Source organism: Cottoperca gobio, chromosome 4 (assembly GCF_900634415.1).
Source record: "Cottoperca gobio chromosome 4, fCotGob3.1, whole genome shotgun sequence".
In the NCBI taxonomy this organism is placed as follows: domain Eukaryota; kingdom Metazoa; phylum Chordata; class Actinopteri; order Perciformes; family Bovichtidae; genus Cottoperca; species Cottoperca gobio.
The window spans coordinates 23,926,726-23,951,837 of NC_041358.1; the positions used below are offsets into that span (position 1 = coordinate 23,926,726).

The 25,112-nt window shown below is 38.8% G+C and overlaps 3 protein-coding genes and 1 long non-coding RNA gene across 4 annotated transcripts; 2 read left to right on the top strand and 2 right to left on the bottom strand.

Moving 5' to 3' along the window:
• Positions 1 to 4,579: 4,579 nt before the first annotated feature.
• LOC115007110 (inactive tyrosine-protein kinase PRAG1) lies at positions 4,580 to 8,037 on the top strand. The gene is made up of 4 exons (XM_029429812.1): positions 4,580 to 4,749; positions 4,916 to 5,064; positions 5,444 to 5,994; positions 6,335 to 8,037. Exons 1-4 carry the CDS (start codon positions 4,685 to 4,687, stop codon positions 7,445 to 7,447), a joined length of 1,878 nt encoding a protein of 625 aa, XP_029285672.1. The 5' UTR covers positions 4,580 to 4,684; the 3' UTR covers positions 7,448 to 8,037.
• Positions 8,038 to 8,283: 246 nt separating this feature from the next.
• On the bottom strand, positions 8,284 to 14,349 carry oaz1a (ornithine decarboxylase antizyme 1a). The gene is given in 6 exon segments (XM_029429813.1): positions 8,284 to 8,915; positions 9,518 to 9,603; positions 9,963 to 10,138; positions 11,256 to 11,342; positions 11,344 to 11,410; positions 14,158 to 14,349. Coding segments are annotated over 6 exon segments (666 nt in total). The 5' UTR covers positions 14,277 to 14,349; the 3' UTR covers positions 8,284 to 8,784.
• A 780-nt stretch (positions 14,350 to 15,129) lies between these two features.
• On the top strand, positions 15,130 to 17,862 carry LOC115007373 (uncharacterized). The gene is made up of 5 exons (XR_003832175.1): positions 15,130 to 15,456; positions 16,268 to 16,325; positions 16,406 to 16,540; positions 16,729 to 16,805; positions 17,673 to 17,862. It is a non-coding gene; the product is annotated as an uncharacterized LOC115007373 (long non-coding RNA).
• A 195-nt stretch (positions 17,863 to 18,057) lies between these two features.
• amh (anti-Mullerian hormone) lies at positions 18,058 to 24,706 on the bottom strand. The gene is given in 9 exon segments (XM_029430206.1): positions 18,058 to 18,845; positions 21,424 to 21,452; positions 21,455 to 21,857; positions 21,946 to 22,045; positions 22,289 to 22,400; positions 22,509 to 22,678; positions 22,763 to 22,993; positions 23,152 to 23,476; positions 24,386 to 24,706. Coding segments are annotated over 8 exon segments (1,665 nt in total). The 5' UTR covers positions 23,270 to 23,476; positions 24,386 to 24,706; the 3' UTR covers positions 18,058 to 18,343.
• Positions 24,707 to 25,112: the final 406 nt, after the last annotated feature.

The following is a 25,112-nucleotide window of genomic DNA, read 5'->3' on the forward strand; positions in this document are numbered from 1 at the left end:
ATGTGTAAAACTGTTGCAAGGAAACAAATAAAACTATCCAATCAAGAGCAATCAGCTATGTAAACAGGAAGTCACTGTAGCATCACAAGCTAGTTAGCATAACGTTAACTTTCAAAAATTAGTTTTAGAGGCGTATGTGTCTGTTTTGTAGGGAATCCAATTATAACAACATCACTGATGTAATGTTTGTTGTTTGAAGATTTAACACATTTACATTATTAAGCAGGTTTTAGCTCTTTATTTGACATTGACAATTTGTTCTTCATTTGTTTTAGTTTTTTAATCTACTGTTGTGACATGCAGCTCTACACATGGTGATGAGTGTCCTGCTGCATAGTACATCAGTCAATGAATCGATTAACAGCAGATTAATCCGCATTTAATGTTTCAGATTTGTGCAGATGTGCAGTTCTTATTTGTCCTATGTGAGGATAAATGAATATATATACTATATTGAAAACCTTTGGACTATTAGTCAGACAAACCAAACAATTTGTGCGATAGGCTTTATTAGCTATTTTCTGACATTTTTTAGACCATACAATTAACATTATTCATTGAAAAAATGATCAGCAGATTACTGAAACCATTTAACCATAGAAATAAATGGTTAGTTCCTTAAAATGATTATTATGTTCTGGCCTGATATTCTGAGAGGCAGGGAGATGCAGCATCTCTGTTTGCTTGTTAGCATATGAAGAGGTTTAAGAGCCCACCATTATGCTTGCATCCTTGACAAGCTCCCTAATTGGTAACCACTTCCGCCTCTGGCTTTCGTCACAATTACGCATCTGTTGATGTATTTGGTGGAAGACAAAATGTGGGAAGTAGACACATATAAAAGCTGCCTGTTGTCTGTCCTCTTGCCAATCTACGACCAAGTGCAAACAGAGTGAAAGACATTCAGTGATGGATAACAAAGCAGTAACCTGCACGTTCAGCAATGGAGCTATTTGCAATGGAACCAAAGCTTTAGATGATTTCTCCACATCACGCAGACACAGCAGCGCAGGGATCCGTGCACTCTTGTGGGCTACCAGCAGCGCAAGGTCCCTCGGGTGTTCTCTAGGATCGGACATCCAGACAAGCCGGGAGAACATTTATCCAAATATCCTGACACCTGACAGCATCCCACAGTTCACTATACCAAGTCTGTCTGTGCAGAACAGCTCAAGATCTTTGGATAAAGAGACAGAGGAGGATGATGCAGAGACAGATGACGGCTTAGGGAGTTCTGGGACTGAGCCGGAGTCATCTTTATCTGCTTCTCTGGCCTGCTCCACGCTTTCATCAACCACATCATCCCCAGGCTTCAGTTTGCTCCTGTCAGACCGCAGGGCTGAGCGGAGTGTCTCAGACCCCTTTTCCCGGAGGAAATCTCTTCTTCAGAGGGAGGTCTCCTATCCCTGCTCATACACCGAGGCCCAGCACTGCCTGGACCCTGCCAGCAGAGCTGCTCTCTCCCTGCCACACCTAGCCAAAGTCACAACGCCGTACGGCTTCATCACCTTGAGCCAGAGCCCAAAGATGGCGAGCGAGGACGCACTTCTCTGCCAAGCTGGACTTTGGCGCTCGAACAAGGACGAGGAGACTGCACGCTCTTTTAGCAAAGCTCCACTGACAAGGACAGTAGTGAAGAAAGGCAGCTACTCTCACCTGTCTGGAGACAAGAACATGGTGTTTGAAGACTTAACTGACTCACAGAATAAAGAAAGACCAGTAAACGTCGAGATAAAAGCTTCTTCTGCCTCCTCCAACGCAACAGTTTCATCCTCTTCTACGCCCAGACACCCAGACGGCAAGCGCAAATCGCGTTTCTACGAGGTTATAAGGAAACACTTCACCTCCCGCCATTAGGAATGAAACCATGGGACTGATTTGTAACAATACTAAGTGCTTCAATACAACTTAACTTGGTTTTAACTGTTTATTTATTCATATCATTTGTTTTTCCCGTGTGTGTCAGTGTCAGTGTGATTAAACTGTGAAAGATGTCGTCAATTTGAACAAATAAACCAACCTAAACACACTGCTTTCATATTGTGAGTCTTATTTCATTTAGAAGTTCCCATTTCTTGTGTTGAGGAGCATGATGGGTCACCTTTAAGATTCTCATAACCAGCAGAGTGAACGCTTCAGATCAACCATAATGTTTAAGGTTAATGAATTCCTCCACCGCTTTCAGCATCTTAAATGTCACTCGCTTTCAACCCGTCTGCTCCTATTCATCCCCTTGTTGAATACGTCTGTATATTTTTCCACACCACGCCAGAACTGTAAACTTGCATTGTGTGCTGGTTCGTCCCTGGGGCAGAGAAACCAAGCAGTCGCAGCCCCTCAGCACACGAAGAGCTTCAGTGGAGAGGCTCTTAATGACGGTCGACCGATGCATCCTCGTAGCCCTTACGTCCTCAACACCCCCACACACTGAAGTTTAGTGGGTGAATATCATTATGACGCAGGGAGCTCGGCTGCAAGTGGAAAGCAATAAAAAAATACAAGAATGAGTGCGTGGATACAAGAAAAGATGAAGGTTATCTAAAAGTATAATCACGAGCCATGTTGTTTGTTTATGTGCATGACATAAGTGATTCTGAAGAAGGGTTTCTGCTTTCATTAAATCCACGTACAGATCTGTCACTTCTTTAAAAAGAGAACACACAGCAATATGCAGAAGAGTGCAAATGGCAGTTTAAATCTAAAAGCAAGTTTTATAACTTCTCTCTAATATGCCATGTTTCATTTATCTGCACTGTTTCTAATATTTAATTTACCTTCAGTGAATTATATCCCAATGATGTAAATGGGGTAAACAAAATACAAATACTAAACATGATAACCTTCCGGAAGGTATGAATTTATTTCAGGGCTTTTGTATTATCAAGTTTATATATATATATATATATATATATATATATATATATATATATATATATATATATATATATATATATATATATATATATATATATATAAAGCACATTTTATATAATACACTCAATAATTTATATAATACAAAATAAAGAAAAGATGATGATTGACAAAAACACAGTGTGTTTTACAGTAAAAATGGAATTATATAAGAATGTATTTATTGTTATTATTATTATTAGTAATAATAATAAAATAAATAATAATACAGTATTTATTGTTATTATTATTAATAATAATAATAATAAAATAATAATAATAATAATAATATAGTATTTATTGTTATTATTAATAATAATAATAATAAAATAATAATAATAATAATATAGTATTTATTGTTGTTATTATTAATAATAATAATAATAATAATAATACAATTAATTAATTCATAAATTCATAATAATATATATATTGTTATTATTATTAATAATACATAATAATAAAAATAATTATTAATAATAATAATAATAATAATAAGGATTCTAAAATAAAAGTTTGACCCGTTAACCACACACTAAAAGCTTGCGGAAAAAGATTTGTTTTAGACTTCATTAGTTTTAAGTAGGTGTACCTAATAAATTGGCAACCGAGTAATTATATCTGTTGACTAATTGATGCACCGTATAAAGATTATAATTATTTCTTCTAATTACCTTTTCTGTCATTGTTATATTGATAGCAATGACAGGCGTCTTCATATTTTGGATTTGATTGACACTTAATGATACTTAATGACCATCTCCAGTTTTATATTTCTACCCTGTAATACACGAAGAGTTTAACACTGAAGCTCTGATTAATCACCACATGCAGATTTCCCTTCACAAAGCTCCTTTTCAGCTCAGATGTGATAATACACACGTCATTTACGCAACATGTTTACACGTTGTCATCATGATTTTCAATGAGACGGTTGTTGTTTTGGTTTAAATATAGCAGAACTTACAGTGAGAGAATATGTTAGAGCCTCAGCCCTTAACCCAGATGAAGTGTGTGATGAGAGTTCTTCAGCAGCACACACACTTCTCCTCAGGAATACACTCTCGGTAGCACTACAGCACAAATAATAGCAGATAATAGAATATTATATTATAGACACGTGTGTGCGAGTTCTCTCTGTGTTATTGCATCAAGATGGTCTCTAGTGCTGTTTTGATTAAATGTTTCATTGCTGTGCTACAAAATTAAAGATGATAATGTTTATTTCTGCTTAATTACAGTTGGAGTATAATAGTAAGCAATCATCCAAATTATTAAATCATGACTATTCTCATATTGGCCTTTCAGTTTCGGTGACTTTGTGCAAGATTGACCTTTGACCTCTCGGCAAAAGAGCAGTTTGTCATTTCCGAAGAAGGCATTGCGTGTGCAAAGGCTCAAACTGCATCATACAAAAGAGAGAAGTTCATGCTGAGTAAGAAAGAGAAGAGAGTGCAAATTGAAGGGGGCTTTGCTGTAACGGTTACAAGTTGAGGTTAGCTCAGAGAACAGCTATGCCCTCAGAACAGATACCATATTTCCGGTGCCAACCTCAAGCTCAGACGAAAAAACACAAAAAATGCAAAAGATAATAAGAGCCAAAAAAACAGAGAGAGAGAGAGAGAGAGAGGCAGACAAAAGTGACAGAGAGTTACCGAGATAAACGGGAAGTATTTCAGAGAGGCACTGAGTTGGCCACCTGTAAGCTCCACACATACCGCGTTCAGTGACAAGTGTCGGAGCAGGTTAGGTGTTGTAACTTTGCAGATTCCCGATGGCGTCTGGTCCTGGCAGCAGAGCGGAGGAACAGCCACCAGCGCTGCCTGTCAAACAGCACAGGTAAGATCCTCTTAGAAGTGTATGATTACTCTACACATTCTCTTAGTTGCTTTTCATTCGATCAAACCCATAATCCTCATCTAAAGATCCTACTTAATTGGGATAATTAAATGTATTTGGTAATGTGAGGATACACTTAAATGGTTTTTGTTATTCTGTGCATCAGGAGCCATTCCTCCAGATGCTCCAGTGTGGAGTTTGACTGTGGTTTGCTCAGCCCTGTTGGACTCCAGCATCAAAACTACACATACAACGACGTCTTCCCTGAACCCACTGACTGTCATGCAGACCAGTGCCCCATACACCAGCGCTACGGTAGGTTTACAGAAGGATGAAGGGAGTTTAGGCGAGGGAAAAGACTTGCATGTTCTGAATGAAAGAAGCTTTCTGCATCATGTACGGGTGTGAGGTTCACACTCTGCTCAGAGTGATGGCAAAAGACGCTGCTTACTATAATGTGTGGTTCAGTCTTCTCAGTTCGTCTTTCTTGTGAGAACTGAAAGAGAGGAAGTGTGAAATTTTTACTTTCAATAACAAGCATGTGACAGACAATGAATTGCAAACTACTATATATATATATATATATATATTATGATATTATATAGTGTCTGTGGATGCAGACTCCCCAAACATGTTTATTTCTCTTGCTCACTGTCCCACGTCTGACCTAAATCTCTCGCACTGTTTTGCTCAGATCCCTCCCAACACCAGGTGAGATTTTTCTCCGATGGCACCCCGCCGCCTGTTCCAAAGAAAAGGTTAGCTCGCACCCTCTCGCTCCCTGGATCCAATGTGCCTCAACTCTCTCCTCTGTCTCCACTGCAAAGACGCCCTCAAAACTTTGATAACCCCCTGTACATGCTGGCACCCATACCCGACACCCATTTCCACGAGGAGACAGAAGAGTTTACCCCTGTCAGTGGGAGTCCTGTCCCCCCACTGCCCTTCTTCCAGCTGTCCTTTGACACTCCAGACGAACATCTGCACGAGCTCTTCAGCAGATTTGACGACCAGAGGGTTGTTTCTCAGGGGATTCAGCATCGACATCTACTCTTCCTGAGAAGAATGGCACAGAACGTGGAGGCTGGGATCCTGCTGCAGGGGGAGGCCACAGAGAGGGACGTCAGCTCTTACCGGCCTCAGGATTTCCTGCTGTGTGAGGGCAGCGAGCCAAAGCAGATTGGAGAAACGGTTTACTACAGCCTGCGCAGCCCCAAGCTCCCAGGGAGGACGCTCGGTTTAAGGGTAATGATTTATTCACTCCACATAGATTACAGTATGTTCTGTACGATAATAAATAATGTTCAAATGTTCACTTTATTCGCTTGGGGTCACATTGCAACTGAGATTGTGTGCAAAGCAAGGTGGTATGCACATTGCAGACAGCAGCCGGTAATACAAACGTGATCTTTATCGAGATGTCACACTGAGTTGCGGTACCAGAAACACTTCCTCTAAACTGTCATCAGGTGTCATAACTGCAACAGGAAGAGCAGAGGAGATATCTTTAGATAACACTAAACACTTTTGCTGCGCAAGCGTTTCAGGAATTTGACTTTTCTGAGTTTTCTGTCTTTCTGCGCAGGTACACACACAGACTGGTAAAACCTCCTCAGCTCACACGAAACACCAGACATCGCATGTCAATGTGAAAGATGCGATTGCTCATTTCCAAGCAAGCAACACCCTGAGAAAGGATTCCAGCATATTACAAACTCAAGACCCCTCTCATCCTTTAAAACCAAACTGCACTGCTGCTAAACCAGCAGGTGGAGGCAGCAGTGAGTGTGCCACAGCTCATGGGAACATTAATCTGCCCTCTGTTCAGTCTCTCCTGCAGAAAGGGCTTTCAGCGAGTGTTGAGAGAGACCTGCCACACGCCACTCTCGAGGACTTTGTCCAGGTCAGCAGCTCGCTGAGCACAGATTATGTGGATTATGACAGACATGTATGTGCTCTGTTGCTGCAGATATTAATGGGCTCACAACATCTGTACGCGATTAGTGCCACTGCAGCTGAGCTCAGACCTCGGGGGATCTTTTTAGTGTGGCCCAACAGGGAGAATGAGGAGAGAGAAAACAACCTAGAGCAGGATGCTTCTGAAATGAAGACAGCTTTCAAGACCAGCAGATGGAAAGAAGAAATGGAGTCGGGAACCACAGAGAAAAAGATCCAGATGTTATTGAGGACACATGGCCCCCCTCGTGTGGTGCTAACCCCGCTATCATCTGCTCTGTCTGCAGCTCACCTCGTCACCTACATCAAATCCCAGATTGGAGCCCTAATTCAATTCTGCCTCCACTCACAGGAGGGCCTGACACCTCTGGGCTCAGTTCCAACCCTGTCCAAGTCCTCGTACCGAAGGGGGCTCCTGTATCTGGCCTCTCTGCTGCAGAGTGAGAGCAGCGGGCCGCAGATGGCGGACATGGTGGCCGTGCTTCAGGTGCTGCTCTGGGGACCGTGTGCCCCACTCTTCAATCACGGGGGCTCTATGACCACCGCCGTGCACAACTGGCTGACAGTCAAGCGAGCCCTGCTGGTGATGAAGCTGGCAGAGAGAGGGCTGATCCAGGATCAGTCTGAGCTGCATTGGGAGGACTGCATGTGCCTGCAGTACATGTCGCTTACAGACCCTGAGACAGTTGTGAGCGTGACCAGTCAGCTGTGGCTCACGCTGAATACGTACGGCCCATCGTGAAATGAAATCCTTCTTCTCGTGACTCTTGAGTCCAACATGTTGTAAACTGTCAGTCTGTATTATGCACAACGGTCAAACACACACTGATAAAGACATTCCCATTCAGCCATTTGTAACAATAAGGTCATTCATATACATGTCCTCATTTCTTGCTGTAATATTAATCATTAAGGGCCCTAAAAGCTTATCAGCTATTACTATAAGTGATGGAGTAAGGGCCGTCACAATAATGCATTTTCACTACAAGATTATCGTGGCAAAACAAATTCATGATAACAATTATTATCACGATATTTATAGTCAAAGAGATCTAAGATGCTGGATTATTTTTCATCATAGTAATCGTCAGTAACCGTACATCACAACAACTCCCCCAGATGGAACTGTATATGACTAAACTATTGTGTGACAAGTTATGAAGTTTCTCTCTGCTTTAAGACACCATTTTAATAATTGTGCTGAAGTTGTTTTGCTTGTTCGTCCCTGACTCCATTGTACGATTATTCTTAATAAATCATCAAGATGACGACAATGCTGAACACTAAAGGTCTCAGAATGAGTCAAGGGAAGTGCTTTTCAGACCAATTAGCATTGAGAATCAGAATTGAGCGATGGATCTTTCTTCCTAAACAGATCATTATGTCCACTTTACAGCAGTTGTGCAGAGTTGTGAAAGGTTTGAACTTCTTTTCTTTCTTTTTTTTGTACAAATGAGTTCAACAGCATGAATGTAGGTGGACGCTGTTGCACTACTTCAGAAGTGGCAGTTTGCAGCAGGTGTGAACACTTTCGTCATCGCATGACCTCGTTCTTTCTAAGCATACCTCGACACAGGGGTAGGTGAGCACGTTTATTTAGTAGTTACAACATGCAGATTTCTATCAAGTGAATCAAAGCAACAAATGAAAATCATGCACACATTTAAAAAAAATCTATAATAAACAGGAGAATCAACCGATACTTACTATGAAAACATATCTACTTACAAAGAGTAAGATGAATTTAAATTGATCATAAATATTACACCGTGGAAATGATCGTCGGGGTGTTTGGGGAGGGAGAATAGGAGGTCAGCACTACACATCATGGAAAGAAATACAGCGGTGAGGGCACAATGCTCGGATATTATGTGGCCGCTTGCTCTACATTCCTGGTATATTAACATCTTACCCTAGTGCAAATATAATTGAGACACAGCACATGGTAGGTAAAGCAAACAAAAATAAAACCTCTAGCATATTGTACTTGGATAATATATTCATTTCCCGAAAATCATAAAGCTGTGTGGGTATGGATTGAAATAAGAACAACAAACATCTGTAACTGCTCAGCGTCATTTAATCGTCATCAGAGGAGTCTCGCTCGATGCTGTAAGCCATGAAGAAAGCGTCAGGGCGGGAGGGGACGAGGGGATGACCCGGTCTCACAATCTCAAAGCCCAGGAAACTGAATGTGCGCAGCAGGGATGCTGAGGAGAGACAAGTTGTACTCCGATGTAAATCTCAAAGTGTACATGTATATAGTACATTACAGCTTGCAGTATGTTGACAAACATTGGAAAATGAAAGCATTTACATTTGAGGCTCAGATTTAGAAAACAACAATGTGAAAAGCCCTTTATTATTTATTAAACTATTGGAAGTGTTGTAACTTCCTTTATGCGGACCTTGGGAAGAGTAGCTAGTGCTGGTGTTAAAGTAGTTAATGGGGATCTAAATACAGAAAGATAAACAGCACATTTAGATTTTATTTAGATTTTAGGAAAGTCTGATATTTGAGCCGACGCATGTATACTGGATACATGAAATATCAGAAAACTTATTAATAGCTTGCAACAACTACACACATCTTCCTCTGACTTTGCCATACTACAGGAAAATAAATAGCTCGTGACACACTGAGATATTCTAAATGTTAGACTTTCAGGTATATTTTGCCTATAAGTTTTGATATCTTCCAACTGTTTCCTGTGTTCCTAATGTTACTTCGTACGGTCCTCCTCCCTCACTTCTGTAAGTTTTTATATTTACAGTTTAACAATTTAAGAAATCCAGAAGAATAAAGTCTCACCTCTATCGTCACGGCTCTTGTGGAAACAGATGAACGCGTGACCAACCTGCAGCTGCTCTTCTGCAAACTCCAGCAGAAGAGCAAAACTGTAGAGAAACACCACAAACAACACATGTTAATGTATTATAGGAGGGATGTCAATGGGCTTCAGGGGGAAATAATTATTCATGATGATCTAAGCACATTTCTATGAATACCACAGCATAAAAGCAGATCTTAACAATAAAGAGAGCTAAAACTTGACCTTTTGTCACTTAATTATCTTTTAACAGCTCATCTATCGTACAAATTAAGAAACCACAAAGGTTTCTTTTTACGTGGCAGACGACACAATCTTTTAGTTTACAAAATGTACCTTTTTTTTCCTTTCAAATCGTAAAGATAATTAAACTTTAAAAGTTTGAACAAGACTTTTAATTGCTGAAAAGGCGTTTCGTCTCCTGACCTTTCTTTGCTGCCCTCGGGCAAAGCTCCAGGAGGGATTTCAACATAAAGGTTCCCTCCTTTCAGCGCCGCCCTCCAGACACAGTGCTTGCCCTCAGAGCGACGAGGCTCAAAGAGCAAGAAGCGCACTCTGCCGTTGGCAGGGGGAGGCTCCTCAAGAACCAGCAACTGAGTATCCTGCACGTCCGAGAGGAAAAGTGTGACAACAGAAATGCATTAATTTCAATCAATCAATCAAGAAGAAAGTTTCAGAATGCAAGAAGAAATGCAGTTATGATTTGGAGAAAAGAAATATGCTGGTTAAGGAAAGGAAAACATGCTGACAATTACAAAAACAAATTTAGAGCTGGCTAAGGCAACTGCAGCTGTGCAAAATACCTGAACATGAGAAGCAGTAAAGATAAAAACAAGTAAGCGTATCACGCTCAGTGCCATAAACAGACAGGAGTTTGTGTTGCTTTAACAGAGCAGATGAGCCGTAGCTCAAGAGTGCACGGGGTAAATGGAACACGACATTTAAGTGTCATCTAAAAAAATCCCAACCACGTCCGGGACATCCTGCTTATTATGAAACATTTTGATCAGCGCTCTTGTAGTGTGACCAGGGGAATGTGCCGAATTGTCCCTCTTACCGTCACTATCAGAATGTATGAAGCTAGCTTTATGGTCTGTTTTGTTGGACATGGAATGTTAGCATCAAACCAAACTCCATTCACAAAACAAGCATTTAAAAATTGTTTTGCTTGTCGTCTTTTGAGCACGACAGCATGAAGTCCGACTTTTTACAAATTGGTATCATGATGTAATTCTTTCTGCATCCTTTTGATTGATCCGTTTAGTGCAATTAAATCAGAGCGAAATCTATTCATTTTGGATTCATGCGGCTTTAGTGAACAAGATTAATAAACCTTGCAAAGTAAAACACAAATTATCAAGCGTTCAAACTTGCTTGAGGCAAGGCAAACATTCACTTTGCGTTTAGTGTGAACAAAGCATTACAGTTGCAAACATATTACAAAAAAAACACAACAAAAGAGCCTGTGATTAACTGCAGCAGTATAACATCACAACAAAACAATTACATCATCAGCTGGACGGAGAACAAAGAGTGATAACACTCAAAAGTGTAGAATTGCAAACAACTGCCTTTGTGTTTGTCTCTCTCTCTCCCAGTCGATAAACTTGTCAGTTATCCCAAAGTAGGCGCACACTGCATTTCCTGATCAAAAGCACACTACTCCTCCTTAGAGAAGTCAAATTGCTGTAAAAATATTTAAAAAGTGGTTTAACTTACAGAATAGAATGGCTTAGCTGAAAGATTGCGATCCCGCTGGTCATTCCCTCGCCCACCTGGGATCTTCAGGGGTGGGAGAGGGGCATCAGGAGCACCACAGAGGCCCCGGACACGGGTTACTGCAACAGCGGGAGCACCTCCTGGGATTGGAGATACTGGAGTGCGAAACAAACGCACACACAGAAGGAGCCATTATAAGTGGAGTATTCACTGGAGGTTCTGCTACCAAACTAAAATATAAACAGAGGGATTAGACATTACACTGTTGAGTTATTCATCTTCGAAAATACAGTAACACTGTTCCTTAAGTTGAGTGAGTCTTAAGAAACAAAATACAAAACTGGTGGGCACTGTTCAATCAGTAACTGTCCTCATCTCAGACACAGATGTTTGTATGATGTGTTGACACTTTACATTAAGGAGAGGTTTGTGTTACTTTCAGTCAAATATTCACTACAAAGTAACGATCCTCATCACTGTGCCCTGTGGAAAAATAATTGTTTATGTAATAAGAGTGACGTCTTTACTTCCAAAAACAGATTTGTGAGCCTTGGTTTCTGTGGGGCAACTTTAAGCTTGACAAATGATTCTTAGAGAAAGGCTGCCAGAGGATCAGGGTCTGTTTGTCCAACCACCAGCCTACTTTAGTCCTGCTGCACTGACCGCGTCGCTCCAGTTTACCACAGACAAACAACAGATCAGCTACTTTAATTCAAAGGCCAGTCAAAGTGCTCTGTGGATTTAGCTTGGCTTACAAGCGCAGACGTCTGTGTGTACGTCTGCATACATTAATAGTTAACAGGCCTATTCTCAGAGCTCCTATCGGGAACACAACCCATTAGCAGCAGCGCCACCACAGCGCCGCAAACGCTCTCAGATGCTCTCTTACGCAAATGCCACTGCTGTGCTATATGTAGAGCAGATGTGCGAAAACAAAATGAGAACCATTGTCACTCCCATAACTCCGACTAACCAAGTCAATATGCAATACCCAACATATTTCCTAATTTTGCAAGGCATTGGAGATTGCCAATTTACACAAATTCTCCTTAAATCCCATTATTGGATTATGTAAAGCAGCCAATCACCATCCTTATACAAAACGGTCACTGCCCCCTTTTTGTGCATTAAAACTCAAACACAGCATAAAGCGTTTCACACAACGTCTCCATTTTCTCCAACAGCATTTTTTGAAATCCCCATACCTACAGCAGGCAGCACAACACACATTCACACCCCAGGTTGTCTTGGCAAAGACAACTGCTCTGGTCACATAAGCAATGAGTCTCTCAAGCTTCTTCTGCTTGCATAAGAGCACCTTTGTCTTGTATGAATATCATGCAAAAGACCACTCATCTCTAGCGGGATATCATAATGTAAGCATTATGGGAAAATGGGTTTGCATCAGATGGACAACACGAATCACAAAAGTAGACCACAGGATCAGTTCAAGTTTAAAAAGGGCACCTGCAAACTGCATTTAAATACCTTAACATAATGTACACAATCTTTAACAATATATAACAGCATCTATACTGTTGTTGACCTAAATGCCAAAAAAATTCATGGGTAAACAGAGTCATCACTGGTTTCAAAATTGCCCATACCACCCCCCCCCTTCGCAGTGCAGTGGAAATTTCCTACAAGACCTTCACTACACAAACAGCCTCGACAAAAATCATGTCAGGACACGAGTTAGGTAAAAACACAACAAGGATAATCACTCAAAAGTTACTAAAATAATGACACCTATTTCCAGGCATAACTCTCTACTGTATTCTTATTTCCAGCCCCAATGCAAACACTACATTTAATTGGGAGTGAACCAGCAAACAAGCAGTCTCCGGAGTCTATTGGCTGACAAAAGCCCCCACAATGGTTGATATATTTCTACGTTAGATAGCACATAGCAAAGGTTGTTGTAATTGCTGGTTAACTATCTTGACGGACTGCCCCCGTAGTAAACTAAATTGGTTCAGCTAATCATTTTACGTCGATTCAAAATGTCAACGAAGGCTGACACCTGAGCCCGAGGGCGAAATGGAAAAAAACAAGCCATGAAGCCACAAATTATCAATTCAGCCATCATTTCAACTCCGTTGGTTAGCAACAAGCTCTCTTTACATAACCTTATATTAACGTTTTTTGTTAGTGCACCGTGCATTCTTACAAGCTAACGTTGAATTTAACGTGAGATATAATAAAACAATATTATTATAATATTGTTGTTTTCTTGTCACAGTTTTTTCTTTTCACTGCAACGACGAAAACATGAAAACATCTGCGATATAACATAACGTAGCTATAACGTTAGCCGTTAGCTAACGCAGCTAGCAATTCAAAACGTTTACTTTTATATCAAAGTTAAGCAAACACGCTGCTAATAACCAAATAAATACAGTTATTCAATATTTTTACGCGGGGTATTATTGAAACATATAAGCTAGATAAAATGCCATCAATGTATAAGTTGGCCCCTTTCATGCTAGCTAGCTAGCTAGCATCTCAGGGTTTATGTAATGCGTTTCTGTGGCGTTTAACGTTAGCTTATGTCATAGCTATACAAGCTATAGCATGGATATCAACAGCAGTGTTGATTATGATGTTGTCTGTTTGTTGAATAAATACCAATGTTAAATTAATGTCATACAACCGGGATGTAGTTCTATAATTGAGGGGGGATTTTTAAAGACGTTTTATGAAAAGGAATCAAATCAAAACGTGATTCACGATGTATTTTGGAAACGTCAACCTTAATAAATACTGCTGTTATGTAAACAAGAAACACGGGGAATAGGCCTAGCCACTCCAGGAAATATACCGCATCTCTTAGCTAGGCCGCGGCTTTTAAATTTAGCCTAGCTTGTTATTTTTATGACAATTCACAACGACTACAACATACCTTTCACTTTCAGGTTTATTACTGGATTGTTCAATAACAGGCATCTCGGATAAGTTTCTCTCTTTTTCTCTAACAAAACAATGACTATTCAAAATCGTCTGTAGGTTAGATTTAACCATCCGGCCAGCGTCCACACCAGCGGCTCTCTGTCCTCTCCCCTTCGCCTAATGCTGCGCTCAGAGCCGGCAGCAGGCTGCAGTCTTTGTGGGGGGAGTGTCCTGTCCGCCATGACGTGTTACTGTGGAAATATGACGCATGATGAGCCCCTAATCTATAACACATGTATTGTACAAATGTATACATTCACTTAGACTCAATTGAACGATTGTGTATGTATTGTGTAAAACTAATTATAATGTCAACATTGATTTACTTACACATTTCGAACACTATACGATAAACACTGAATTCATGGTGATCTTATTCCTACATAAATATAAAACAATAAAAGTTGCCCCAAATTTAATTGGATTTTTATTTGAGTTTAAAGTATAAATTTAAACTATTAAACTAGTACTAAACTATAGAAATATTTTATTTTTTATGATTAATATTTATTTTATTAAAATAAAATATTTTATTATGATTTATATTTATGTATATATATTTTTTTGTTTGTTTTGTTTTTTGATTATGATTAATATTTATTTTATTAAAATAAAATATTTTATTATGATTAATATTTATGTATATATATATTATTATTTTTTATTGATTATTGTGAGTTGGTGAGTACATGTCTGAAATATTTGTACATTTGAATGTGTACAATACATTTAAAATCTTAATTTGTAAACCGGTTACTTTAGCTCTCACATAGGTACAGCATTTCCCTCTGAAATGTAATCGAGTAGAAATAAAAAGTAGCACAAAATAGTGCTAGTTCCTGAAATGTGTGGCTAAGTATAGTACATGAGTAAATGTACTTCCACCTCTCACTTACTGGTACTAAACACACTGGTAAGGTGTGAAAGAGTAGCCCTATGTTGTTCTTCCCACACAGGGGAAGAATAATAGCTAAATTATTTCATCCCATCTGGCATCTAATTTTACTTATCAGTGAACTATAGGCTAATGCTGGTTACAATTGTCCCCCTATAGCCTGCTGGTAAGTATACAGTCTCAGTAAATGTCCCATTCCTTTTTTCAACAACTCTCATCTGTGCCTGTCAGTCAAGGAGCAAAGGAGCATGGTGCAGGGTGTGTATAACGCCGTCTCTGGTGCCTGCAGAACAGAAATCCCTATCAAAACAACCTCCTTTACTTCAATAGTGAGACACAACTGAAGGGTCAAATCAGGTACGTTTCTTATTTCCCTGTTCAGACATTCATATAAAAGTATATTCTTTAAATCACATTTGTCTTTTTTAACTCTGTGACTATTTTAAGCTGTCCTATGTTAGTCTATGACACACAGGACGTCTGAAAGACTGTGCACATAGCAATACAAGCACATATACTCTGTAACAACGTACTTACATATGTTTACAGTACACGCATCTGTTTATTCCAGAGATCCACATATTTATATATTATTACAGTAAACAGTATTTAAAATGTTACATTTGTTTTATCTTATTCTATTTTATTTGTATATATTTTATATGTATTTTACTTATTACTGCATTCTACTTGCACCGTTATGTCTTTAGCGCTATTTTATTTTATTTAAAAAAAAATTATGTCTTAAGTATACAGTATGTTGCATTGTTGGAGGAGCCTGCAAGCATTTAAATCTTGAATTGAATATTTGAAAACTTAGACTTTCAATTGTTCTTATACTAATAATTGATCTCATACTTTCAAAATATGGCCCTGATAGTTTAAAACATTTACAAGACTGGTGTGCCAATGTTATTTTATACTATTTTAATTCTGCTATTTTAATTCTGCTATTTTTATAATGGTACTTCAGACTCATGTACATCAACACTGTGATTGTTGTACTGTAAATGCTCTTATTCTGTCTAATCTTGTACTAATAAAGGTTATTATTATTATTATTATTATTATTATTATTATTATTATTATTATTATTATTATTATTATTATTATTACTATGCATGACAAAAACAGAATTTTCTAATTTACAGCTTCATTTTGGTTGCAGCTTTAAATTTAAACCTACAGGACTTTAGGAGCCAAAGTGGGAACATCTGAAAACATAAGTAAGACTCCCGTCCACCCTAAAATCAACCGAGTGAACTCTCTGGCAAGTAGCGTCTGACTCGTTTGTGTCTGTCCACAGTGTCTTATGACCGTATTCTGTCCATCGAAAATTTGAGTGATGTTCCAAATCCATGGAAAGGCTTCACTATGAACCGCTGCTTAGTGCTGGCACTGGTCGTAATGCTTGTGAGCTCAGGAGTCGGTGAACTGCATGGTGAGTACTGTCATCATGTCACAGAACATTGTATGTGGTTTGTTTCTGCATTACTGCAGTAACATGCAACATGGATACTGTACTTCTGCTGCTTCTGTGAATTTTATATTTTGCAATACCACAAGCTGTTTCTCCTCTGTTAAAGTCAGCAGGCCGACCGTGTCTTTTATATATTTCTTGTTTTCTAGATGCAATGGATTCTTTTGTTGAGGAGACCGGTATAATGTCTTTCATTGGAAGTCTGCAGGATGGTTCAATAACTCAGGTATTGTCTATCTCTGTAACGCAGGTAGCCTAGAGTAGACCTATTGTTTGTATAAAGGGTTAAGCTTTTGTGTTTTTTCACACTTACTAAGTGGTACAAATCAATGGAGGTCTTTATTTACGTCTCCGTGTGCAGGTTGAAGGTACTTTACACTGAATGTTTTGCAGGATGTAAATGGGATCCGTATAGTCATTAGTCAACTATTTGTTATGCTGAGTACAGGGATGAGCACCGATACCATGCTCCACTTTCATTTCTTTATTTTAATAGTGTTACCAGTTTACTGCTCATTTCAAAATGACCTTTATGGGCGTCAAATAATCCAACTGCTTTCAGGAGCTTGACACAATTAAGATTTGGTTATGCAAGATTAATGCAGGCTAGGCTAATTAGTTCAATGCATTAGCACACTCAGTATTGGTACAGGTATATTTCTCAACATCTTTGCAGAGCTAGTACTTGAGAGCTAGACAGGGCTGATGAAAGATGCCACGAGTTACAGATATTTATTGTTTTATTCAAAGCTGTTGCTGAACAGTTTTCAGGAGCCCCAACATCTCTAGCAGTGCCTCTGATGACAGATTAAGACCTTTTAAATGCTCTATAATGCAAACAAAAACACAGTCACAATGCATTGCAAGTATGCATCATACTACTACAGTATGTCTTATTTTGTCAAGCGGACATAAATCAAATCTGAACTATAAAATGATCACTCTACTAAAAATGAAGCAAACCTGTACTGGCAATCACAAAAGGTAAAATCTAATTAACAAGTGAATTTATAAAGATATTTTCTGCTTTCATGTGTGTATTTGAGGCGTCCCTTTTTGAACCCGACTGTTGTTTCCTGCTGTCTGTCAACAGATCTCCATATGGGACAATTTCATGTGGTGGTGGGGAACTGAGGAACTTGGAGCGATAAGAAGAAGAAAAAAGCCAATTGGCAACAAAGCAATCCTGAAACCCAAACCTAAAGTATGATTTGTAAACACAAAATAAATGTCATCAACTTTTTACAACGACATGTTTCTGAATAAAGAGCACAAACACTCTTCAATATACTTTGCATTTAATAATAATAATAATAATAATAATAACAATACAGAATGTTACATTTAATCCATTTTTGTTTGTAACACCATTTCACTTGTCAGACAGGACATGCCTAAATAACTTAATAAAATCTTCCTTTTTCAAAACGTTATTTCCCGCCACATTGTAACATATTCTTATATTGTCATCAGCAGTCGTTTAAGTTATTAATTTGGTAGTTTGAGAACAATATTTTCAAAAACAACTGGAATCTTTTTGTGGATAAGAAGTTTTCCCTTGAATACAAATTCAAATAATAATAATAATAAAAAATGATTATTTACAGAATAATATATCATAATACTTATATTTTTGGTTTGAATAAACTTAAATATATCTAAGTGTGAGAATACTGCAAATAATACATTGTCTATATATGTGAAGGGATACAGCCCTCTGTGAATTAATACTGTGCGAATACATACATGACAGTTAACTAACAATTATGTGACACTTACGAGTGACAAACAGGCTGTGTTAAATATGTATAAATATATTTCGTGTCGCAAATACACTCCAAAAAGAAAAAGCTTTAGCGGCAACCCGCACTCCTTTGCTATCATATCTGGTTTAATGGAGATGTAAGTCCCATGGTCGTTCAATTCCACCACCTCCAGGGCTTCGTAGGTTACAGGCACACAGCATGGCGCCCGCTCGTCCACATTCGCACTCTCAATGTGGGAGTTGAGCAGGACCGCATGGTTGTTGCCATTGACCAGGGGGAAAGCACAAGAGCCATGGCAGTTGTTGATGTTGGCGGTGTTTGGTCCCACAAGATGCTTTTCAAGGGACACGGTGAGGCTCTTCAGCCCACATATGTTGCCCCCCACTGGGTTGTGGGTGCCATCTCTGGTAGACCGCAATCCTCTCTGCAGCTCATATGCACGGGCCATCGTCTGAAGGGCCCGCAACAGAAGAAAGGCACGGTACTGGATCTCTCCTGTTCTAGAGGTAACAGAATGCATCAGTTAAAAAGTGATTATACGGGATCTTTACGAAATCGAAATTGATCTCAGATGGACTTAAGAATATTACAAATACAAGTCTACAGTGCTTTAGGGCTTTGATTCCCAAGCAGGGGGAAACTGTGAAGTAGCTTAACTAATTAGTTAGCTAAAATTAGTGGATACGTTGATATAGTTAGCTAAAAGTAGTGGATACGTTGATATAGTTAGCTAAAAGTAGTGGATACGTTGATATAGTTATTTAAAAGTAATGGATACGTTGATATAGTTAGCTAAAAGTAGTGGATACGTTGATATAGTTAGCTAAAAGTAGTGGATACGTTGATATAGTTAGCTAAAAGTAGTGGATACATTGATATAGTTAGCTAAAAGTAGTGGATACGTTGATATAGTTATTTAAAAGTAATGGATACGTTGAAATAGTTATCTAAAAGTAGTGGATACGTTGATATAGTTATTTAAAAGTAATGGATACGTTGATATAGTTATCTAAAAGTAGTGGATACGTTGATATAGTTAGCTAAAAGTAGTGGATACGTTGATATAGTTAGCTAAAAGTAGTGGATACGTTGATATAGTTATCTAAAAGTAGTGGATACATTGATATAGTTAGCTAAAAGTAGTGGATATGTTGATATAGTTTGCTAAAAGTAGTGGATACGTTGATATAGTTATCTAAAAGTAATGGATACGTTGATATAGTTAGCTAAAAGTAGTGGATACATTGATATAGTTAGCTAAAAGTAGCGGATACGTTGATATAGTTATCTAAAAGTAATGGATACGTTGATATAGTTAGCTAAAAGTAGTGGATACGTTGATATAGTTCGCTAAAAGTAGTGGATACGTTGATATAGTTTGCTAAAAGTAGTGGATACATTGATATAGTTAGCTAAAAGTAGTGGATACGTTGATATAGTTATCTAAAAGTAATGGATACGTTGATATAGTTAGCTAAAAGTAGTGGATACGTTGATATAGTTCGCTAAAAGTAGTGGATACGTTGATATAGTTATCTAAAAGTAGTGGATACATTGATATAGTTAGCTAAAAGTAGTGGATACAGTGATATAGTTAGCTAAAAGTAGTGGATACTGTTGATATAGTTATCTAAAAGTAGTGGATACATTGATATAGTTAGCTAAAAGTAGTGGATACGTTGATATAGTTATCTAAAAGTAATGGATACGTTGATATAGTTAGCTAAAAGTAGTGGATATGTTGATATAGTTTGCTAAAAGTAGTGGATACGTTGATATAGTTAGCTAAAAGTAGTGGATATGTTGATATAGTTAGCTAAAAGTAGTGGATATGTTGATATAGTTAGCTAAAAGTAGTGGATATGTTGATATAGTTAGCTAAAAGTAGTGGATATGTTGATATAGTTAGCTAAAAGTAGTGGATATGTGATATAGTTAGCTAAAAGTAGTGGATACAGTTGATATAGTTAGCTAAAAGTAGTGGATACTGTTGATATAGTTAGCTAAAAGTAGTGGATATGTTGATATAGTTTGCTAAAAGTAGTGGATACATTGATATAGTTAGCTAAAAGTAGTGGATATGTTGATATAGTTTGCTAAAAGTAGTGGATACGTTGATATAGTTAGCTAAAAGTAGTGGATATGTTGATATAGTTAGCTAAAAGTAGTGGATATGTTGATATAGTTAGCTAAAAGTAGTGGATATGTTGATATAGTTAGCTAAAAGTAGTGGATATGTTGATATAGTTAGCTAAAAGTAGTGGATATGTTGATATAGTTTGCTAAAAGTAGTGGATACATTGATATAGTTAGCTAAAAGTAGTGGATATGTTGATATAGTTAGCTAAAAGTAGTGGATATGTTGATATAGTTTGCTAAAAGTAGTGGATACATTGATATAGTTAGCTAAAAGTAGTGGATACATTGATATAGTTAGCTAAAAGTAGTGGATATGTTGATATAGTTAGCTAAAAGTAGTGGATACGTTGATATAGTTCGCTAAAAGTAGTGGATACATTGATATAGTTATCTAAAAGTAGTGGATACATTGATATAGTTATCTAAAAGTAGTGGATACGTTGATATAGTTATCTAAAAGTAGTGGATACATTGATATAGTTATTTAAAAGTAGTGGATTCGTTGATATAGTTAGCTAAAAGTAGTGGATACGTTGAAATAGTTAGCTAAAAGTAGTGGATTCGTTGATATAGTTAGCTAAAAGTAGTTGATAAATCATTTAAATAACTTAGAGGATAAACAATTTAAATAGTTATCTTAAAGTAATGAATAAATGTTTTAAACATCCACATTCTGCCACTGTAAGTCGAATAACGCAAACTTAAACTGACTTAAAAACAGTGACAGACCAATTATATGAAAAGAATATTAAAACATCCACTATTATATAATTAACAGTTTAATAAAAGCCACTTTAAAATCAGATCAAATTAACACATTTGGAACATGATGTGGGGTTTGGATTAAGGTGTCCACGAGTTCATCTGACGGGGGGGGGGGGGGGGGGGGGGGGGGGGAGATTGGGAACAACTGCTTAAGAGTTTTCTTGTACACATCACCTGCTGCCGGTTCCTTCTTTGGAAACGCACTGAGTTCTTTGAGCCTTCCCAGCCTCTGCGTGGCTCTGTGACCCACCTCCTCTTCCTCATCTCGCAGTACCTCCATTACCTGAATCCCAGTCTGCTCCAACCTCTGCTTCATCTCCTCCAGCAGTGCAGGAGACAAGGCTAACTCGCCACGATACACCTGAAGCACTGAGCCCTGGCCAGTGAAGGAGAATATGGTAGGAGAAGAGGAGTTGATCAGTCCTGCAAGCAGGGTGTCGCTGGAGGATAAGCCCAGTGTCAGGGGGGGCATGGACTGTAAGGAGTCCAGCTGGAGTGGAGGGGACTCAGGGGGGTCTTGAGGCTGGACGTCACACAGGAAACGCTTCAGCTCACAGAGGAAGGAGGTCTGTGAAGAGGCCCGGGATAACTCTGACGTGTGTGTGTATCTGAGAAAGAGAGTAAAAAAGGTTGCTGAGCACCTCTCTGACAATAGTTTGATAACATTTCAATATAGAACATGAAAACCAAAACAACCTTAAATCAGTTCCTCTTTCTCCAGAGAAAAGCAGAAGTGGAGTCATACTGATGCTAATTCCTGATTTTCCACCAATAAGGATGTTTCGTAGGCTTCGGTCTGCAAAGAGAAGAAATGTCACATCTTACTCCTGTCATATCATATTCATGTCACATCTCACTCATGTCATATTCATGTCATATCATATTCATGTCATATCTTACTCATGTCACATCTCCCTCATGTCATATTCATGTCATATATTACTAATATCACATCTTACTCGTGTCATATCTTACTAATATCACATCTCACTCGTGTCATATCTTACTAATATCACATCTCACTCGTGTCATATCTTACTCAAATCAGGTTTTTTTGTATCAACAGAAATCTTCCATTTCTGGTGAACGTTGCCCTCTGATGCTTTTCCTGTCAGCATTATGTACTGCGTTTTTCCTGAAATGCACACAGACTAGAAAAGACAACAGTATATTATTCTTGTCTGTGATGAAATCAACAGATTTTGGAACTTGAGGAAAGTTTTGTCATCATGTATTATTCACACCAGACCTTTCTCTACCTGTGTGTGAGGATGCAGCGACTGACTAGTGAAAGTGACGTCCAGGTTTCCTTTCGTTGGGGGGCTTTGAAATGCCAAGAGCAGCACAGGGTTCAGGTTGAGCAAAGGAGACGGTGGGAGGTCAAAGGTCAACATGAGCGTTCCCCTCTCATCTTCCTCTGCCCAGAGCACTGAGGGAGAAAACAAGACATGCTGTAAGATTAAAAACAACAACAATCAAACAGAAATGTATTGCATTCAGAGAGCACTGATACCTCCAGTGGGATGCAAAAGCTCCAATCCATTTCTCCTTGTTTTCATAGCAAGCTGTAATAAGACTGAGCCTGATGAGCTCTCAGATACTTTGCAGATTCCAAACTGAGTCAAAGTGGAGTTTGTGAGTTCACCGTCGTTCCCAACACCTTCTCGCAAAACAGCAATTATGTCATCCAAAAAGCAAGGTGCATAGTGAGGGAGGGTGGACGCTGTTGATGGGAAGGTGTGCTCTGAATAAAATAAAAAAAAGAAGAAAATAACAATAGGCACTGAAAAACAAATTAAAGCTAAAAGCATGCAAACAACCCAGAACACACTAATTAACAAGATCAAAAAAGGCATTGCGCAGAATTGCATGAATATTAATGCAGGAATTGTGCAGTCTGACCTGTCGCTGTGTGGCCGCGAGCCGAGATCAGCTGCTGTCCGTGTGAGACGTGCAGGGCCACACAGAGCCTCGTGCAGCAGAGCATCAACGCTCCACAGTGGAAGACATCCACAAACATACTTCACTGTCTGTACGTGTGCTTCTGTGGTCAGACCTTTCTCTATCGCTTGGTATGAATAGGTCAAACTCATAAGGAAGGGAGTTCTATGCTCCCACCTTCCCTTCTCACTAACCGGGGAACACGCTGCCAAATATGTGTCCTTGATGATTTCCACTGTGGATACTATTTTTAGTTGTTTGCTGCACAGAGATGTGGGTTTTTCACCTACAGAAAGCAGGTTGAAGTCAGGTAAGGCAAGAGAATAAAAAGGCAGTTTTGTTGGTTTGGACCGGTTCAGACCTCCCCGTCTGTAGACTAAAACTAATGGAGGTGAGGACACACACAAGGGTTTCAGGATTATAGATTGCACTATTCTTTTTTTTACAAAAGAGATGAGGTGTTTGAATCCTTCATGGTTGCATAGCAAAGATTTATATTATATTATAAGTTACAAGTAGAAAAGACACAGATGAGTTGAATGTTGAGTAGTTGAGCAGCTAAAGTAAAAAAAAAATGACATATTTTACTTACATTAAAATAGACAGAAAAAGCTCAGAACTAAAACTATGTGAAGAATACATTTAACAGCTGCTTTCTTGCTGAGAGTTACATGAGAATATTTAATATCTGTGCGTTATATATGAAGCTAGAGCCAGGAGGGTTAGCTTAGCTTAGCATAAAGACTGGAAGCGGGTGGGAACAGCTAGCCCTGTCTCTGTCCAAAGCAACATGAGTCTACCAGAACCTTTACATCTCACTAATCAGCACGTCATTGTTTATCTCGTGCACTGACGACTGCTGCATCATGTTGTGGTTTTCTGAGGAGTGATACCTCGGGACTATTTCTTGGCCGGATGGCAGTGACTTTCTGAACTCCTGTTGTCATGGTGAAGATGCCAGTGGAGTTATTACATCCTGGTCATAGCTCCTGACCCCACGTGAAACCACAGCGTTCATACACGTCAGTGTTTTGCATGGTTAAACAAACAAGAAATAAAATGTTTATTTCTGCTTTAAAGGTTCTGGTAGGCTGATTTTGTAACTTTTAGAGAGCCTAAGCTAGCCGTTCCTCTCGGGCTTCAACATCAATCTTCTCATCTAACTGTGGGAAAGAAAGCAATTAAGTGTACTTACCAAAATGTCAAATTATTCCTTTAAAAGAAACCGTGATGATAGAGCTGCATGAAACATGTTATCCTCATGACTGTGTTAGGCCTATAATTGATCTGCTCTTATTCTTGCTAGAAAGGGAAAACAAGTGAACAAAGTCCTGCTCTCATAAAGAAACGTAGACATAAGATCTGATTCCCTTCAAAGAGCCGTCACTCCCACCACTGCTCCCACAGCTGCAGCCTTGATTTGCAGACAGTTAAGGTCTCCGAGCTGTTTGGTAGTCGTGTTTCCTGAGAGATAAAGCCAAGGCTGTGTCTTGTACATCACAAATCTTGAGGAAATGAGGAACATTATTCTCTAATGTCTGCAACATCAGCCAACACTGTCTGAGGAATGTTTTTTTTGGCAGGAAACCACATCATCCTGACTTTCTTGCAGAGAGCAAAAGTAGGGTTATTTATCCTATCTATACTGTGGGGATTAGGGCGATTATTCAACAGCATTTTTATTAAAAACATACATTAATAATCTGTTTACTCTGAGAATGTAGTAAAAGACTTTGGCAGGTGTCATCTACATACTGCGGGCCACAGTGTTGGGCTATTTGGACCCCATCAATGTCTTTTGAGCATTTTAAATCCAATGAAAACCTACACCGTACAGAGATTCTCTGAGAAATTAAAAAGATTTTGGCACAAAACAAATGCACATTTGTCTAAATGACATTACTGGGAGGTCTGACTATTTG

What these genes read in the sequence shown, in the direction of transcription:
- LOC115007110 (XM_029429812.1), top strand. Translation starts at nt 4,685, where the DNA reads ATGGCGTCTGGTCCTGGCAGCAGAGCGGAGGAACAGCCACCAGCGCTG. An exon ending in CCCCATACACCAGCGCTACG is followed by an intron (nt 5,065 to 5,443) that starts GTAGGTTTACAG and finishes TGTTTTGCTCAG; the next exon opens with ATCCCTCCCAACACCAGGTG. An exon ending in GGAGGACGCTCGGTTTAAGG is followed by an intron (nt 5,995 to 6,334) that starts GTAATGATTTAT and finishes CTTTCTGCGCAG; the next exon opens with GTACACACACAGACTGGTAA.